Source organism: Oncorhynchus masou, chromosome 32 (assembly GCF_036934945.1).
Source record: "Oncorhynchus masou masou isolate Uvic2021 chromosome 32, UVic_Omas_1.1, whole genome shotgun sequence".
NCBI lineage: Eukaryota > Metazoa > Chordata > Actinopteri > Salmoniformes > Salmonidae > Oncorhynchus > Oncorhynchus masou.
The window spans coordinates 29616944-29635807 of NC_088243.1; the positions used below are offsets into that span (position 1 = coordinate 29616944).

General features: G+C 43.5%; 1 protein-coding gene across 2 annotated transcripts in view; it reads left to right on the forward strand.

The window, feature by feature from the left end:
• LOC135525885 (latent-transforming growth factor beta-binding protein 2-like) overlaps positions 1-18864 on the forward strand; it is a 149831-nt gene that overhangs the window by 86281 nt on the left and 44686 nt on the right. For both annotated transcript variants that reach the window (XM_064953837.1, XM_064953838.1), the window contains exon 9: positions 9979-10053. In XM_064953837.1, the coding sequence (XP_064809909.1) occupies positions 9979-10053 (75 nt within the window). The remainder of the gene's footprint in view (positions 1-9978; positions 10054-18864) is intronic.

The following is an 18864-nucleotide window of genomic DNA, read 5'->3' on the forward strand; positions in this document are numbered from 1 at the left end:
CATCTCGTTTGACTCACAGATGTTTTCCTCTCCTCCGTCCTTTGAAGTGGAGAGAAACAGAACTATCCCTCCATTCTCTCATTGTGTAGTTGTTTCGGGGCAGCTTGGGCCTTGGTCCCGGGTCACACGCAGAGTCGCTGGAGATGAGAGAATGAAAGACAAAAGAGGGAAAGATGAAGCCACATACTGTATGTCCCATGCTGATTGGTGCATACTTTGAAGGACTTTATAGGGAATACTTGGCATTCCTTTCCAGTCTTATGGTTCCCTGTATACAAATATGGCCAGAACCCGCTTTAGCTGGCTTCATTATACTTTGTGTACTATGTAGTAACTTAAACAAGTGGACACGTGCTAATGAAGAGTAATCATTTTGTCATCCCGTACATCTGTCTTGGACTGCTCCCAGCCAGGTCAGTTGATGGCTTGATGACAAGTATCTGGAAACTAGTCATTTACCTCAATGAGAGAGGCTTGTGTCTCTCCTCTCCGAGCTTGTGATGCTGAGGTCATAATGCCCAGCTTGTTTTTGGGTGTGACTCATGCAACACCCGTCAGTTTATTATTGTTTTATAAAACATACAGGCCATTGAAAACAAGTGTTACAGCAACAGGAGCCTCTTAACAACATATTTTGTAGACACTGAGAACTATGTCGCTGAGCTGTTTAAGAACTAGTGTCGAATGTGGTTCCATTAAGGAATGCTAAATCCAGACCTACTGTTTCCCGGAACCTTTGAATGTCTCCTCTGGTCAGATCCAAGTGCCAGGATGTCTCGTTCTCTGTTGCCTATCTTGGCTTCAGTCCTGACTGTGATCTCCACACCATTCCCACGTTATTCTCCTATAGTTCTCCCTCCATCCAATGGGAGGGAATCACTGAACTCTCTGACTGATTCAGTGAAAGACATCAATCCAAGACACTGCCAGACTACTCTGTTGTTTTAGGCAGATAAAGTATTATTATTGTTATATGGAGTGGAGGAAGCCGCAGTGCGGTGGGGAAACCAACGGGTGTGTGTTTTTGGGAGGGAAGGAAGTTGACGTAATGGAGGTAATGACAGTGACACTGTGGAAGCCCCAGCACCAGCCCCGTTCAGCCCTTTAGGATCGAATGCACTATAAACCCACATGCAGCACATTTCAGTGAGTAATGAACTCCAGATAAAATAAGACCCTGGTCCATCTCTCCTCTCTCTCTCTGGTTCATATGCCATTCTCCTCTCTCTCTCTGGTTCATATGTCCAACTCTCCTCTCTCTCTCTGGTTCATATGTCCATCTCTCCTCTCTCTCTCTGGTTCATATGTCCATCTCTCCTCTCTCTCTCTCTGGTTCATATGTCCATCTCTCCTCTCTCTCTCTCTGGTTCATCTATCCGTCTCTCCTCTCTCTCTCTGGTTCATATGTCCATCTCTCCTATCTCTCTCTGGTTCATATGTCCATCTCTCCTCTCTCTCTGGTTCATATGAGGCTGAGGCTGAGAGAGAGAGAGAGAGAGAGAGAGAGAGAGAGAGAGAGAGAGAGAGACCACAAGAAAAAGTAAAACCAGTGTATGCTTATTTATTTTCCCTTTTGTACTTTAACCGTTTGTACATCGTTACATCACTGTATATATACATGATATGACATTTGTAATGGCTGTTTCCGACTTTAAATGGAGTAGCTGGCCACCCATAGTAATTTTACTTCTAAGTGGCCATCTGTACCAGTGTGTTCCATGGCTTATTCAATTCCATAAAGCATGGCTCCGGTCATCTCCCTATCTGTCATTCCAGGAAGTCTTCCCTCCAAGTGACTCTCCCACTCCGGGTTGCTTCCCAGGGAGCAGGAACAGAGTTCCCCGGGGCCAACATAGATCACATACACACCCACAGGAGCCCTGGCCTCTGGCCCTGGAGCCACTACCTCCCCAGGCCACCGAGGTCACAGCATGATGTCACAGCATGATGATGTCAGCCCTCTGCCCCTCCTTCCTCAACCCCGACCACACCAGCAGGCCCGCCCCATACTGAGGGAGCAACCTCCCTCTGACTCTACTATCTCTCTCTCATAGGAATGTTATTCCTGAGCATCAGATTAATCAAATAAGATGAGAAGGAGGAGAAGAAGGCCCTGTTCCAAATCACCCTACATGAGATCATCCCTTCCAGTCCCATGGAGAACTATTGAATCTGCCCATTTAAGACCAAAGCATGTGCCTAGTACTTTTTATTAGCAGTGATCAAACATTGAACACTTGTTAATGACCAACATCCAAGCCCAGTGATGGGGCGACTTGTTCAGAACAACACAGACAGAGCTGAACATGTGCTGTAGTCCGTGCCAAGGTTCCAGGCTGCTCTCTCTCTCTGCCACTGCAGCCTCTCTCTCATGGTGATTAGACAGAGACGTTGCCATCCTTTGACAGGTTCTGATTCGCTCTGTGTTGATTTAGCTTAATGCCGGGTACAAACAGTGTGATGGAATCTATTAGCTAGACAGCAGTGTGGCTAATGGGGGCTGACTGGCCCTGACTGCGAGCAGGAATACATCCCAATGCAGACATACAGTATCTATCTATCTGGCCCGGAGAGGACTGCTAAGTCCAAGGCACCGTGCCAGTGAGTTGGAGGCACATGGAAATGAAATCTCTGTTGCATGGCTGGATATGATACATGTTTAGCCTGTTCTTCATGGGGTATGGACTGTACCATTTCATCTCTTGGCCTCGCCCCCAGTGGTAAATATTTCATGTCAAGTGGCGGCAGTGGGAGATTATGGGAGAATGTGTGTCTATTTAAATGGGAGGTCACAGCCACACCGCTGTGGGCGTCGTAAAGAAGGGAGGACAGAACAAAATTTAAAAAACGGTCAAACTACAAACAGATGCAAAAAGCATCAAATGATGTTAAAAACTGAGATAAATATAATGTTTTTGAAGAAGGATTAAGCCAAGCCGGACATGAGGGAGAAGCACTTTGTGACATCTCATGATGTGAAAAGGCCTTTATAAATACAGTTGATTTCATTTGATGAAATAAAGGCCTTGATCGGACCAGCTGCATTGTCTTTATACAATGTCTGTCAAAACATGGTAATTGTCTGTGCCTATGAACACGCAGCTGGGAATGTCATTTACCCAATATCAAACTCCAAGCTGGTATACTGGAGCTTTTTAAGAAAGCTAATGTTAGCTTTGCATGAGTGTGTGGTGTCTGAGGCTGATCTCATCATAGGGATGTTGATGTTAGGTCCATGTGGCTGTCTCGTCTCATCTGATGCCCCAGCGCTTGACTGGCTGGCAGCTGGGGCTTATTTACAGGGCTCGTGATATGGGCCGTGCCAGAATGGCAAACTTGGCTTGTGCCAATGAGATATTCTGCTTTGAAAGCAAATGACTTCCCCTTAGCTGTTTTCTGTAATCAGTCGTTGGCCTGGAGGCCAGAGGGACATGGGTTCTTTCTCATCTTCATCTCAAAGGGAATGAAACAACTCTTTGTGATTAAAGGATTGTGTTGGGTTTACCCCTCCATGGCACCACTTTGTCCCATGGCCGTCTGTTCTCAGTAAGCAAGTCACTTAAAGGGTTTTAAAGGTTCTTGGCACTCATGTCTGCTGTGTTCCTACAGAATGGCTAACTTTGGAATGGATAGAGATGACTGTCTCCCCTCCTCCTGTGACTCACATCCATTCCCCCTCTCTGGTCTACTACTTCTTCTCAGGTTCTCCAGCTAGGCTCCTGGATGAGCCTGGGAGTAGGGGGTGACTCAGGGCAGGCCCCATGGAGGAGCAGTATATTGGGGTTGAGGCAGTACAGTACATTGTGGGTTCAGTACCGTGCTCTCAGCCTGTGATGGATGTGCCTGGCACTCGTACGTCTAAGCAGGCGAATAGAAGCCTCCCTCAGGCCAGGTGGTCCACATAATGATTGCACTAAATTACCAATTAAAGATTTCTGTCAAGCAGAACCCATTTGACTAGGTGCGCTCCTTTCCCTTCAGACTCCTTCCCTCTCGCTCTTTTCTTACCTTCACTCCCCTTTTGCCTATCCTCCTCTCTCATTCCCTCTGTAAACACCCACATCTCAAAAGGCCTATTTCGAAGACCGTGCTGAGTTAGCTTTGACTCCTGTTTTAGAGTAGGCTCTCAAAAGAAAGTGATGCCACCTATTAAGAAATGTTATATGAGGCTTCAACTGTTTCCAAGCAAATATTGCTGGATGGTTGCAAATAAAATGCCTGACACAGTTGAGAGATGACTGGTGAAGTACAACAAATCAGTCAAGGGTGACAAAGTCTTTTGGTAAAGTGCAATGAATGAATGGAGGGGAACAAGTGAGGCCAACAGTCTGTGTCCCTGTACTTCCTCTTTGTAAAGCACAATGAAGATGGGCCAGTCTGGTCTCTCTGTCCCAGCATCCATGTAACCAAGGGGAACACTAATGATGCAGCGAGGTCACTCTTGCGTTTCACTGCATTGGGATCTGTGACAATGAGCATTGTCTGGGTCAGCATGACGGCATGGCACATCCATTCCACAGTGGCATTCTACCCACAGTAGGTTACAAAACATCCTGAACTAGCATATATCTTAGATACATAGCTTCCAGTACATTTCACTCTTTGGGTTTTCTGTCCATTGCACTGGCCTATAACTCGTTTTCCCTTGTAAGGAGGCCTGCTCCCTGCCAGGCATCCCTTGGCATGTGCCCCTGCAGTCAATCAGGGCAGACTGATCCTGTTCCGATGGGGGTTCACACCCGCCTCGCCCACCGCCCTGTCACAACAGCTCATTACCCAGAGGCCTCTCTGGGGATTCCAGGGGTGCAGGGCGGGACCGGAACAGCCGCTTCACTTTGACACGATTATCCCCGACCCTGACCCTGCAGGGGAGCTCCCGTCTGGTCTGATCCACTTCTGATCTGCTGTGTCAACCTGCAGATACTGCAGCCTTACTGCCTCCTTCAGTGATCACTGAGTCACGTCATGACCAACAGTATGAACTCATACTGTTAGACTCTCACAACCACTCAGAACACAGATGGGAAAACACCATAAATAAGATAGATTGATGGCACATTCCAGGTAGACTACAAGATCTCCCCATATTCTTTCTCCTCCCTGCGATATTGATAGCCTGTTGATGAACTGAGGTTCACCAGTACCACAAACGGAGACAACTTTGGCAGCTGGATCTGGAATCAGAATTCCACCATTTTTTTCCAATTAACAGCTTGTTGCCTGTGTAGGAAGGAAAAGGAAAATAAATGACTGGGGGTTTCCAAACAAACAGATGAGAAGGAAGGCTGACTGCAGGGTCAGCTTTACATCAGTGCTACACTGAGTAAAGGGCAGATGTGCTGCTGTGGCTGAGGGGATGCCGGACCTATTTGCACTGCCCTGGTGTCTAGATTGATGGGTTGTATGAGAGAGGCTCTTATCAGGTCCTGTTGACCCACCATCTGCTTACCTGCCAGACGGCCTGCGACACCACTGTCTGCCAGGCGGTCTGCGACACCACTGTCTGCCAGGCGGCCTGCGACACCACTGTCTAGCAAGCGGCCTGTGACACCACTGTCTGCCAAGCGGCCTGCGACACCACTGTCTGCCAGGCGGCCTGCGACACCACTGTCTGCCAGGTGGCCTGTGACACCACTGTCTGTCACTCCCAGGCCTCCAGATCAACACCCTGCAATCTGCTGCAGCGTTGCCTGAAGATACACTTCCCCTCAGGGCCCACTCGGCTGGAGAAGAGTACTGGTACTGGTGGCGAAATTCCTGCTGTGCTCCAAATGACGTTATAGATACTGTCTAAGAGCAAAGTAATTGAAGGTACTTATGGAGCTCACATGTAGTGTGCCATACATACTGTGTGCATATTGCAAGCTATTAATGAGTGTGTGTGTGTGCATACACTACCGGTCAAAAGTTTTACAACACCTACTCATTCAAGGGTTTTTCTTTATTTTTACCATTTTCTACATTGTAGAATAATAGTGAGGATATCAAAACTTTGAAAAAACACATGGAATCATGCAGTAACCAAAAAAGAGTTAAACAAATCAAAATATATTTTATATTTGAGATTCTTCAAATAGCCACCCTTTGCCTCGATGACAGCTTTGCACACTCTTGGCATTCTCTCAACCAGCTTCACCTGGAATGCTTTTCCAACAGTCTTGAAGGAGTTCCCACATATGCTGAGCACTTGTTGGCTGCTTTTCCTTCACTCTGTCGTCCAGCATTCTCACAACCAGTTTCATGGGGTAGTCACCTGGAATCCATTTCAATTAACAGTTTGCCTTCTTAAAAGTTAATTTGTGGATTTTTCCCTTCTTAATGCATTTGAGCCAATCAGTTGTGTTGTGACAAGGTGGGGGGTATACAGAAGATAGTCCTATTTGGTAAAATGCCAAGTCCATGTTATGGCAAGATCAGCTCAAATAAGCAAAGAAAAACAACAGTCCATCATTACTTTAAGACATGAAGGTCAGTCAATATGGAACATTTCCAGAACTTTTTTCAAATGCAGTCGCAAAAACCATCAAGCGCCTTGATGAAACTGGCTCTCATGAGGACCGCCACAGGAATGGAAGACCCAGAGTTACCTCTGCTGCAGAGGATAAGTTCATTGGCGTTACCAGCCTCAGAAATTTCACCCCAAATAAATGCTTTACAGAGTTCAAGTAACAGACACATCTCAACATCAACTATTCAGAGGAGACTGTGTGAATCAGGCTTTCATGGTCGAATTGCTGCAAAGAAACCACTACTAAAAGACACCAATAAGAAGAATAGACTTGCTTGGGCCAAGAAACACGAGCAATGGACATTAGATGGGTGGAAATTTGTATATTGGTCTGGAGTCCAAATTGGAGATTTTTGGTTCCAACCGCTGTGTCTTTGTGAGACGCGGTGTGGGTGAACGGATGATCTCCGCATGTCTGTGATTTATTTAGAATTCAATGCACACTTAACCAGCATGGTTACCACAGCATTCCACAGCGATAGCGATACGCCATCACATCTGGTTTGGGCTTAGTGGGACTATCATTTGTTTTTCAACAGGACAATGACCCATAACACTTCTAGGCTGTGTAAGGGCTACTTTACCAAGAAGGACTGATGGAGTGCTGCATCAGATGACCTGGCCTCCACAATCTCCTGACCTCAACCCAATTGAGATAGTTGGGATGAGTTTGACCACAGAGTGAAAGAAAAGCAGCCAACAAGTGCTCAGCATATGTGGGAAGCTCCTTCAAGACTGTTGGAAAAGCATTCCAGGTGAAGCTGGTTGAGAGAATGCCAAGAGTGTGCAAAGCTGTCATCAAGGAAAAAGGTGGCTATCTGAAGAATTTCAAATGTAAAATATATTTTTATTTGTTTAACCTTTCTAGCACAGGGGAACCCCTCGACAACATTCCGCTGAACAGGCAGCGAGCGGAATTCAAAAATATATTTTTGAAATATCTAACTTTCACACATTAACAAGTCCAATACAGCAAATGAAAGATACACATCTTGTTAATCTACCCATCATGTCCGATTTCAAAATGCTTTACAGCTAAAGCACAACAAACGATTATGTTAGGTCAGAGCCAAGTCACAAAAACACAGCCATTTTCCCAGCCAAAGATAGGAGGCACAACAAGCAGAATATAGATAAAATTAATCACTAACCTTTGATGATCTTCATCAGATAACACTCATGGGACATAATACATGTATGTTTTGTTCGATAATGTGCATATTTATATCCAAAAATCTCAGTTTACATTGGCGCCTTACGTGCAGTAATGTTTTGATTCCAAAACATCCGGTGATTTTTGCAGAAATAATCATAATAAACATTGATAAAAGATACTAGTGTTATTCACAGAATTAAAAGATAGACTTCTCCTTAATGCAACCGCTGTGTCAGATTTAAAAAAACTTTACTGAAAAAGCATAATCTGAGAATGGCGCTCAGAACCCAAAACAGACATTTTGGAATCAACAAAGTTAGAAACAACACCATAAATATTCACTTACCTTTGATGATCTTCATCAGAAGACACTCCCAGGAATCCCAGTTCGACAATAAATGACTGATTTGTTCCGTAAAGTCCGTCATTTATGTCCAAATAGCCACTTGTTGTTAGCGTGTTCAGCACAGTAATCCATCTTCATGAGGTGTGAGCATTTCATCCAGACAATAAACTCAAAAAGTTCCGTTACAGTCCTTTAGAAACATGTCAAACTATGTATGGAATCAATCGTTAGGATGTTTTTAACATAAAACATCAATAATGTTCCAACCGGAGAATTCCTGTCTTCAGAAAAAGCACTGGAATGCGAGGTAACTCTGTCGGGAGCGTGCGTCATGAGACCGAGGCTCTCTTTTATAGTAGAATCCTCATTCAACTTTCAAAAGACAGTTGACATCTAGTGGAAGTCCAACCTCATGCATATATGCATATATTAGCATCTGGGACAGAGTAGGAGGCAGTTACTCTGGGCACGCTATTCATCCAAAAGGGGAAATGCTGCCCCCTATCCCAAAAAGGTTAACACTTTTTTGGTTACGACATGATTCCATATGTGTTATTTTATAGTTTTGATGTCTACACTATTATTGTACAAAGTAGAAAATATTAAAAATAAAGAAAAACCCTTCAATGAGTAGGTGTTCTAAAACTTTTGAACGGTAGTGTATATACTGAAAATTAGATCAAATGAGATGAGATATCAACATTCTTTTGAAGGCTTGTCAATTGTGTGGTTCCGCTCACAATCTGATGAACTAGAAAAGCTAAGAATGATCTGGAAGTCACATGAAAAACATTCACTGCTATTCCGCTGGATGTAAAGGGAGTGAATACACTACTGTCCCATTATGTTGAAATGAAAAATCCACCCTAGCCAGACACTACTAAATCATGAAGAGGACCGTTCTCCTTTCAACATGTGTCTGATGATATTCTAGGAGACTCTTCTCCTGCGTCTCCTCTTTCACCTTTCCATAACTGTGAAATCTGTGACTAATCACTTTGATCCTGTCCAGCAATCGGCTCTGATTACCCCCTAACTTCCCCACAAGTGAAGCCTCAGTCCTGGCCATCTGATATTGAGAATAGCCTCCTTCCCCGGTCCCAACAACTAATTGAGCATGCCCTGACTGGGTGCCGAATGAATAATGACATTATGTTTTCAGGCCTCTGTCAGCAAGTGTATGGCCACGCTGGGGGCATGAACGAACACAGAGCGTTATTTACAACAACGCTTCTGTAAACCTCTAAAGTACCTCACTGAAGGACATGCTACATGAGGAGATTGTTATTGTTATAGTAGAACAAGCAAGAAAAAATATGTGCAGCATCCTCGTAAGAACCCCAGTAAACCTACATTCATCATCATTCCTGGCGTGTACACATGAAGCATTAGTCTGGTGTATAAGTGGATTTTCACCGTGGTTGGTGACACAGGTCATGGCTGTGGCATGTGTTTTCTCGAAACAATGTATGATATACAGGCTCTCTTTCACTGTGTATGTGTCCCCAGGGCTGTGGACCTCTGGGTAACATGATTAAAAATGACGTGCGGTGTTCATGATTCTGCGTGATGGCAGTGCTGTCGTATAACTGTAGTTAATGGGGATTCATTTACATGGCAGCATTGTGGTGTCCCGCAGGGCCCAGCTGTGGGTCCCCGTCTCATTTCTCCCCCTGCCAAGCTCAGCACATCTGTAACTTATATGCTCCCATGCTACACATGAACCACCTCCCTCCCTCCCTCCCTCCCTCCCTCCCTCCCTCCCTCCCTCCCTCCCTCCCTCCCTCCCTCCCTCCCTCCCTCCCTCCCCCTCCCTCCCTCCCTCCCCCTCCCTCCCTCCCTCCCTCCCTCCCTCCCTCTGTGTCATATGGATGCAATGTTTTTTAAAGTAGACAAGCAGTGTGATAATTTCTCTTTCTCTAATCAGTGCTCTCACTCATCAACTTCTTTCTTTTCCTTTTCCCGCAGCGTATGCAGTGATTGCGAACGGACAAGTGGAATGCCCTAAGGGTTACAAAAGGATGAACATGACTCATTGTCAAGGTAAGGGGAATGAAAGATGTCTTGTTGTTTGATTGTGTTTAGTAATACCAATAGTGCCTGAAGAACTGTCATTTAATTTTTTCTCATAGATCAAATCAAATCAAAGTTTATTTGTCACGTGCGCCGAATACAACAGGTGTAGACCTTACAGTGAAACGCTTACTTACAGGCTCTAAACAATGGTTCTGGGGGAAAAAAGGTATATGTGTGTGTACATAAGTAAAGAAATAAAACAACAGTAAAAAGACACGTGAAAAAAGAGTAGCAAGGCTATATACAGACACCTGTTAGTCAGGCCTATTGAGGTAGTATGTACTGTTAGGGGTACTGGAGGAAAGGAGTTGGGAAACACTGGTCTACAGTATCTACAGCATCCAGTGGATGTATGTTGTGGGAGGATATCTCTTCTATAGCCGTCAGCAGGCTGACAGGGCCCACTAAAAGGCAGTGAGGAGGGAGGCATCCAACACATTCAGGGACGGATGGACACAGTTTGTTTTCACACACAGATGGATGGGTGCGCTGGAAGTCACACCGTCTATCCCCCGCTGACAGATTGAGTGGGAGTGTTGAGAACAAACTGTAACAGAAGTTTAACAAAAGGCTTTGGCTATATAGCTCCATGCAGACCTCCACAGAGCAATTAAAAACACCACTCCCTCCTGGGGCATATTAGGGCAGCTGAACTCTGACCCAGGCAACAGCTTGTTGTACCCATGACCCTGTTCCCAGTGGGCTAGACATATAGACAGGAATACTTGTATACAGGCCCTGTATGGGCAGTCACTGTACAACTGTTCTTATCACAATACAGACATAACGTTTTGAGAATAGGGTGTGGTGGAGTGTGGCTGCAATGCGTGGTCATTTGAATTTAATTTTTTAATATATTTTTTTACCTTTATTTAACCAGGCAAGTCAGTTAAGAACAAATTCTTATTTTCAATGACAGGGCTAACTGCCTGTTCAGGGGCAGAACAACAGATTTGTACCTTGTCAGCTCGGGGGTTTGAACTTGCAACCTTCCGGTTACTAGTCAAACGCTCTAACCACTAGGCTACCCTGCCACCCCGCAATGCAGACATGTTGTTAGAATACAATCTACTCTCTGGTCTCTGTTCATCGCTTCTGCTACTCTCTGTTCATCATATATGCATAGTCACTTTAACAATACCTTCATGTACATATTTTGTTGTGGCCCCGGACAACCACACCTGATTTTACTTGTCAACTAATCATCAAGCCCTTGACAAGTTGAATCAGGTGTTTTTGTCCGGGGCTACAGCAAACAAATTGTACTATTGGGGAACTGGAGGACCAGAGTTGGGAAGCACTGCTGTAGACAACCACAAAGAGGGAGAGAATCACATATAAGATGGTTAAATCATATTGGAATTCAAAGATCAATAGGTCTATTTTGGCCTGAAGATATATGCATTACCTCATACATCAGTGATTTCTGGATGTTTCTCGTGCTATTCTCCAAATATAGTTTCTGTCAGTGCTAAGGACTATCAGTTAGATTTATGACCAGCTCTTCCACTCCCAACTTCCAAAGACTTGATTTATGTTTTTTTAATCTGGATGACATTGCATACTTAATCTTATGGAGTGTACCATCATCAACAGATCATTTTAGATGTTATAATGGTTTGAAATGCACATCACAGACAAAAAAAATACACACCATGTAAAACAAGAAGATTTGTTTTATTTTATTAGATTGGTCATCATCAACAGTAAATTTCAACAAGTTTTCTGAGTTGCATGGCAACTACTGTAGTAGAGTGTATTGTGGATACTGTGGGTGTTTCTTATTTGTGGTGATGGAGTTATTAATATGCTAAATTATTTTGCATTCCTCGTATTTATATAAAAAAAAGCGGTGGACAAAGACACTTTTTATGCTGTCCAAAAGGGTGTCAAGAGTTGCCAGTAAAGTAATTTATCTGACTTTAATTCAGCTGGCTTTTTCTGATCACTTCAAGATGTTCTCCCCTCACAGTCCCTCATTTTTGGAGGCTGAAAAACCAAACTGACAGATATTCACAATATTTACTGGCCAGCTTCAAAGTCTTGTTCCAATTCAGCTGGAGCTCCATTCCACAAAATTATTTTATTTTACCCCTCAGAACAACTGCCAAGGAGGCAAAAAGCTGATTTCTCAGTGATTCTGTCATTATTATCAAACGGGTATCCTCCTTGCCAAAGCGTGACTCCTCGCCTTGAGCTTCTTGCTCTGTATTTCAGAGTAGGAGAAAAAGTATTGTGTCTTACCCTGTGTCTGAGCACAGACGTGATTCACCCTGCTCTTTCTTTCTACCCCTGCTGCTGGGCCTGGTGGCATACGGTGGGCATCGCGTCACAGATAAGATGTCCCCTCGGAAACACAAGCTGTTTTTTGACCTCCGGACAGGCCCTTATCTTTCAAACACTCCAGAGAAACTGGGTCAGCTGGAGTCACCATGAATATATATAGGGCTGCTTATGTAGTGGAACATCTATAGCCTCACTGCCATAAACTTAGTATGTGCTGTTTCTGTTGTGACTGGGGGCTTAAGTCTCTATAGACAGCAGGTCATATTTTTAGTTATATATATATATATATCGAGATGTTATTGTGAACGGATCAGCTTTTCGAAGCACCCTAACACAGGCGGGAGGTATAAAATGAACAGACCAGAGGCAGTGGTTGTGGTTCCTTTTGTATTGTTTACTAAACGGGTCTTCTTTCACCTGACAAAAATAACTCCCATGCAGGGAACGTCCAACTCTGAAACAACTGTGTAACAAAAGAAATAGACATAAACTAAGCCATTGACCAAAAGGCTGTGGCCAAAAAAGCAAAACAAAAGCAACAAACGGCTACTCCTGTCTTTAGACTATCGTCCACTCATAATAGTTACAAGAGGAACACTCCTCTCTACCTATAACCTGCCTTGGTTAACAGAGAGACAAGGTGCCCCATACACAGACACTTTCTCTGAGGTAGGAAAAACCCATGTCCTCGCAGGTCCCCATCTCTACTCCCAATCGTCCCCCAGCTCCTCTCCTGGCACACCGATATAGAGGAAGACACAAAGCAATTAGTGGGCCCAGCTGTGTACTAATTGGCTTTACACTGAGTACCTGTCCCCTGAGGATGGTGCTGTCGTGTCGTCTTCCTCTGGCTGGTCACTGAACTCTCACATTATGGCTTGAGATTTGACAGATGTTCCATCTAAGGACCGGTCAAGTTCTTACATGTATCAGAGAAGATTTGGAAAAGGAACACTTATTCTTCCCAAATCCTCAAATGAATGGGTGCTTCGCTTCTTGACTTATGTTTAGTGTCTGACTCAAAACATTTAAACACCTCAGTCTTCACAGAGGACCCACCAGTCCCCACTCCAATAGTACTAGATATTTCCCTTACAATAACAGTAAATAATTATCCTGGTTGTTTATGTGAATCCTCTACAAGCTTATTTTGGCCCTGCCGTCATAAAGTGAGAAATGACGGGTGAGTTCAGGGCCGGCAGGTTGTCAGTTTAAGCGCATGGGGACTCTTTGGGTGGAGTCATCATTCCGCGTCATTACTACAATAACAATGGCGTCATGAGAAACCTGTCGGAGGGCTCTGATGGACGTCTATGTGTGCTCCATCTGTGCGTATATAATAACAGAGAATGTCTCTTGGAGAATGAGTGAGCGACCAACCATGAAGTCAGATAGGTGTTGAGATTAGTGCTGGTCATGACAGGCTGTCAGTTCCAATCTCTTACCCCCGACCAGACTGTACCACTAACACTAATCTGGAGTCAACCTGACCCTGGATTACAGACCCCATGTGATGAAGGAAGGCTGAGCCTAACGTTAAACTTCAGCCTTCAGCTCTACATCCCTATAGTCCCTGTCGCCTCCACAAGCAGTGTTGTTGTCTCTCTGAGTGGGAGCTAGCAGAGTTCCATTTCCCCAAGAGACATGGTTTGGTCAGAGCTCATAGTGTATAACCCCATGACATTGCGTCTTCTTTATGTGCCCCATGGCTCACCCAAACAGGAAACAATGACCGCCCATTTGCTTACACTTGAGTCGGCCTGTTTACATCATTACTAACAGAGGGGCTTGGGGATAAGTCATGGGGGAGTCAGCTTTTTATGACCTTAAACTTGTTCCCCTTTTAATCCCCCATACCTCCAACTCACATGCACGCACACAGGCACACACACACATAGACAAATATATAAATATATACACACACACACACACACACACACACACACACACACACACACACACACACACACACACACACACACACACACACACACACACACACACACACACACACAGTGCATTCAGAAAGTATTCCAGTTTGTTACGTTACAGCTTTATTCTAAAATTGATGAAATAGTTTTTTTTCCTCGTCAATCTACAGACAAATACCCCATAATGACAAAGCAAAATCAGGTTTTTATACATTTTTGCTAATTTGTAAAGAATTTAAAACTAAAATATCACATGTACATAAGTATTCAGACCCTTTACTCAGTACTTTGTTGAAGGACCTTTGGCAGCAATTACAGTCTCGAGTCTTCTATGACACTACAAGCTTGGCACACCTGTATTTGGGGATTTTCTCCCATTATTCTCTGCAGATCCTCTTAAGCTCTGTCAGGTTGGATGGGTAGCGTCGATGCACAGCTATTTTCAGGTCTCTCCAGAGATGTTCGATCTGGTTCAAGTCTGGAGCCATGTCAGAGTAACCATTGGATTCTTTGTTACCTCCCTGACCAAGGCCCTTCTCCCTCGATTGCTCTGTTTGGCCTGGTGGCCAGCTCTAGGAAGAGTCTTGGTGTTTCAAAGCTTCCTCCATTTAAGAAGGATGGAGGCTACTGAGTTCTTGGGGACCTTCAATGCTGCAGAAATTGTTTCGTACCCTTCCCCAGATCTGTGCCCCAACACAATCCTGTCTAGGAGCTCTACGGACAATTCCTTCGACCTCATGGCTTCGTTTTTGCTCTGACATGCACTGTCAACTGTGGGACATTATATAGACAGGTGTGTGCCTTTCCAAATCATGTCCAATCAATTGAATTCACCACAAGTGGACTCCAATCAAGTTGTAGAATCATCTCAAGGATGATCAATGGAAACAGGATGCACCTGACCCCAATTTCGAGTCTCATAGCAAAGGGTCTGAATACTTATGTAAATATGTTTTTTCTGTTTTTTTATTTTTAATACATTTTTAATACATACAAATTTGTAAAACCCTGTTTTCAATTTGTCATTATGGGGTATTTAATGTAGATTGATGAGGGAAGTTTTTATTTAATACATTTTAGAATAAGCCTGTAATGTAACAAGATGAGGAAAAGGTCAAGGGTTCTGAATACTTTCCAAATGCACTGTATATATACAGTACGCTGAGTGTATAATACAGTGCCTTGCGAAAGTATTCGGCCCCCTTGAACTTTGCGACCTTTTGCCACATTTCAGGCTTCAAACATAAAGATATAAAACTGTATTTTTTTGTGAAGAATCAACAACAAGTGGGACACAATCATGAAGTGGATGACATTTATTGGATATTTCAAACTTTTTTAACAAATCAAAAACTGAAAAATTGGGCGTGCCAAATTATTCAGCCCCCTTAAGTTAATACTTTGTAGCGCCACCTTTTGCTGCGATTACAGCTGTAAGTCGCTTGGGGTACGTCTCTATCAGTTTTGCAAATCGAGAGACTGAATTTTTTTCCCATTCCTCCTTGCAAAACAGCTCGAGCTCAGTGAGGTTGGATGGAGAGCATTTGTGAACAGCAGTTTTCAGTTCTTTCCACAGATTCTCGATTGGATTCAGGTCTGGACTTTGACTTGGCCATTCTAACACCTGGATATGTTTATTTTTGAACCATTCCATTGTAGATTTTGCTTTATGTTTTGGATCATTGGCTTGTTGGAAGACAAATCTCCGTCCCAGTCTCAGGTCTTTTGCAGACTCCATCAGGTTTTCTTCCAGAATGGTCCTGTATTTGGCTCCATCCATCTTCCCATCAATTTTAACCATCTTCCCTGTCCCTGCTGAAGAAAAGCAGGCTCAAACCATGATGCTGCCACCACCATGTTTGACAGTGGGTATGGTGTGTTCAGGGTAATGAGCTGTGTTGCTTTTACGCCAAACATAACATTTTGCATTGTTGCCAAAAAGTTCAATTTTGGTTTCATCTGACCAGAGCACCTTCTTCTACATGTTTGGTGTGTCTCCCAGGTGGCTTGTGGCAAACTTTAAACGACACTATTTATGGATATCTTTAAGAAATGGCTTTCTTCTTGCCACTCTTCCATAAAGGCCAGATTTGTGCAATATACGACTGCTTGTTGTCCTATGGACAGAGTCTCCCACCTCAGCAGTAGATCTCTGCAGTTCATCCAGAGTGATCATGGGCCTCTTGGCTGCATCTCTGATCAGTCTTATCCTTGTATGAGCTGAAAGTTTAGAGGGACGGCCAGGTCTTGGTAGAATTGCAGTGGTCTGATACTCCTTCCATTTCAATATTATCGCTTGCACAGTGCTCCTTGGGATGTTTAAAGCTTGGGAAATCTTTTTGTATCCAAATCCGGCTTTAAACTTCTTCACAACAGTATCTCGGACCTGCTCGGTGTGTTCCTTGTTCTTCATGATGCTCTCTGCGCTTTTAACGGACCTCTGAGACTATCACAGTACAGGTGTATTTATACGGAGACTTGATTACACACAGGTGGATTGTATTTATCATCATTAGTCATTTAGGTCAACATTGGATCATTCAGAGATCCTCACTGAACTTCTGGAGAGAGTTTGCTGCACTGAAAGTAAAGGGGCTGAATAATTTTGCACGCCCAATTTTTCAGTTTTGATTTGTTAAAAAAGTTTGAAATATCCAATAAATGTCATCCACTTCATGATTGTGTCCCACTTGTTGTTGATTCTTCACAAAAAAATACAGTTTTATATCTTTATGTTTGAAGCCTGAAATGTGGCAAAAGGTCGCAAAGTTCAAGGGGCCGAATACTTTCGCAAGGCACTGTACATTAGGAGCACCTTCCTAATATTGAGTTGCGCCCCCTTTTGCCCTCAGAACAGCCTCAATTTGTTGGGGCTTGGATTCTACAAGGTGTCGAAAGCGTTCCACAGGGATACGGGTCCATGTTGACTCCAATGTTTCCCACAGTTGTGTCAAGTTTTACTTTAGGTGGTGGACCCGTTCTTGAGAAACACAGGAAACTGTTGGGCATGAAAAAAACTGCAACGTTTGCAGTTCTTGACTAATTCAAAGGCACTTTAATATTTGTTCTTTCCTATTCACCCCCTGAATGGCACACATACACAATCCATGTCTCAATTGTCTCAATGCTCAATTTACTATAAAAATGACCAAAAAGAACACAATACATTATTTACCATTAATTTCTATTGGTCACAAAATAATCTGACACACAACCAAAACAAACAACAAATGCATCCAACAAGTTTGTAGAGTTACGAGCTTGATGTAGTCATTGCGTGCTAGAAATATGAGGCCAAGTACTAAACTTTTGACTACTTTAATACACTTATAAGGGAATTTGTCCCAATAATTTTGCTCCCCTAAAATGTACAAAAAGTGCTGTAATTTCTAAATGGATTAGAATACACTGAAATTAAAGTTGACAGCCTGCACATTAACCTCATAGTTACTGCATAATTTCAAATCTAAAGTGCTGGAGTACAGCACCAAAACAACAAAAAATGTGTCACTGTCTCAGTTATTTTGGAGCTGACTGTATATACAGTATATATAGAGAGAGAGGCCTGTACTCACATGATAGTTTGTTTTGCCTCCCATCACTCCCCAGACCCTGACTGTTCCCTTATAAGCTCACTATTTCCACCAGCTAGCACACCAGCAAAACAAGAGCAGATACATTATTATTGGGAAAATCTGCCATGGCAGCTTGTCAGGTTCCAGTCGTCACAGCGATGGGAAAAGGCCTAATGATTTACTCTTTGTTTAACTCTGTGAAAAAAACAAACCCTGCATGGTCCCAATGTGGTAGCATGACTAAGAGGCTGAGGCATGTGGTGCTCTTCTCCTGCCTCCTGCCTGGGCCACTAGCTACCTCCTCTGGCTGGCTGGGTGACTCAGGAGCACAGCTCTCTGCTGTTGAATGGACACATAAACAAACGCCACTCACCATCACGCTATCTTTCCTCCTTTCCGCACATGGTTGAGGGGGAAAAACACTCTCTGCCTCCAGTATATTTCCTAACGTGAGCTTATAGGATGCATTGACCTTGGTCACAGTGTGGGAAATAAACTGTAGGAACAGGGATGCTAATCTAAGACATACCCATCTCTGCTCTGTTTCCAACTACCCTGGTCTTTCAGGAAAATAACCATCTCTATATCTATCTCTCTGTTTTGTAAAAAAAGATTTGATAAGATACCAAGAACAAATACAATAGAGTGTGTGTGTGTACACAGTTCACGTGCATTTCACACTAGTGATGTCACTCCACTCTGATGTATGCTCTGATGTATTATATTGTTAAAAAAAGCCATCTATCATATGCCATCTAGGGCATCTATCATATGTCATCTTTCATGTCATCTAGGGCATCTATCATATGTCATCTATCATGTCATCTAGGGCATCTATCATATGTCATCTATCATGTCATCTAGGGCATCTATCATATGACATCTTTCATGTCATCTAGGGCATCTATCATATGTCATCTATCATGTCATCTAGGGCATCTATCATATGTCATCTTTCATGTCATCTAGGGCATCTATCATATGTC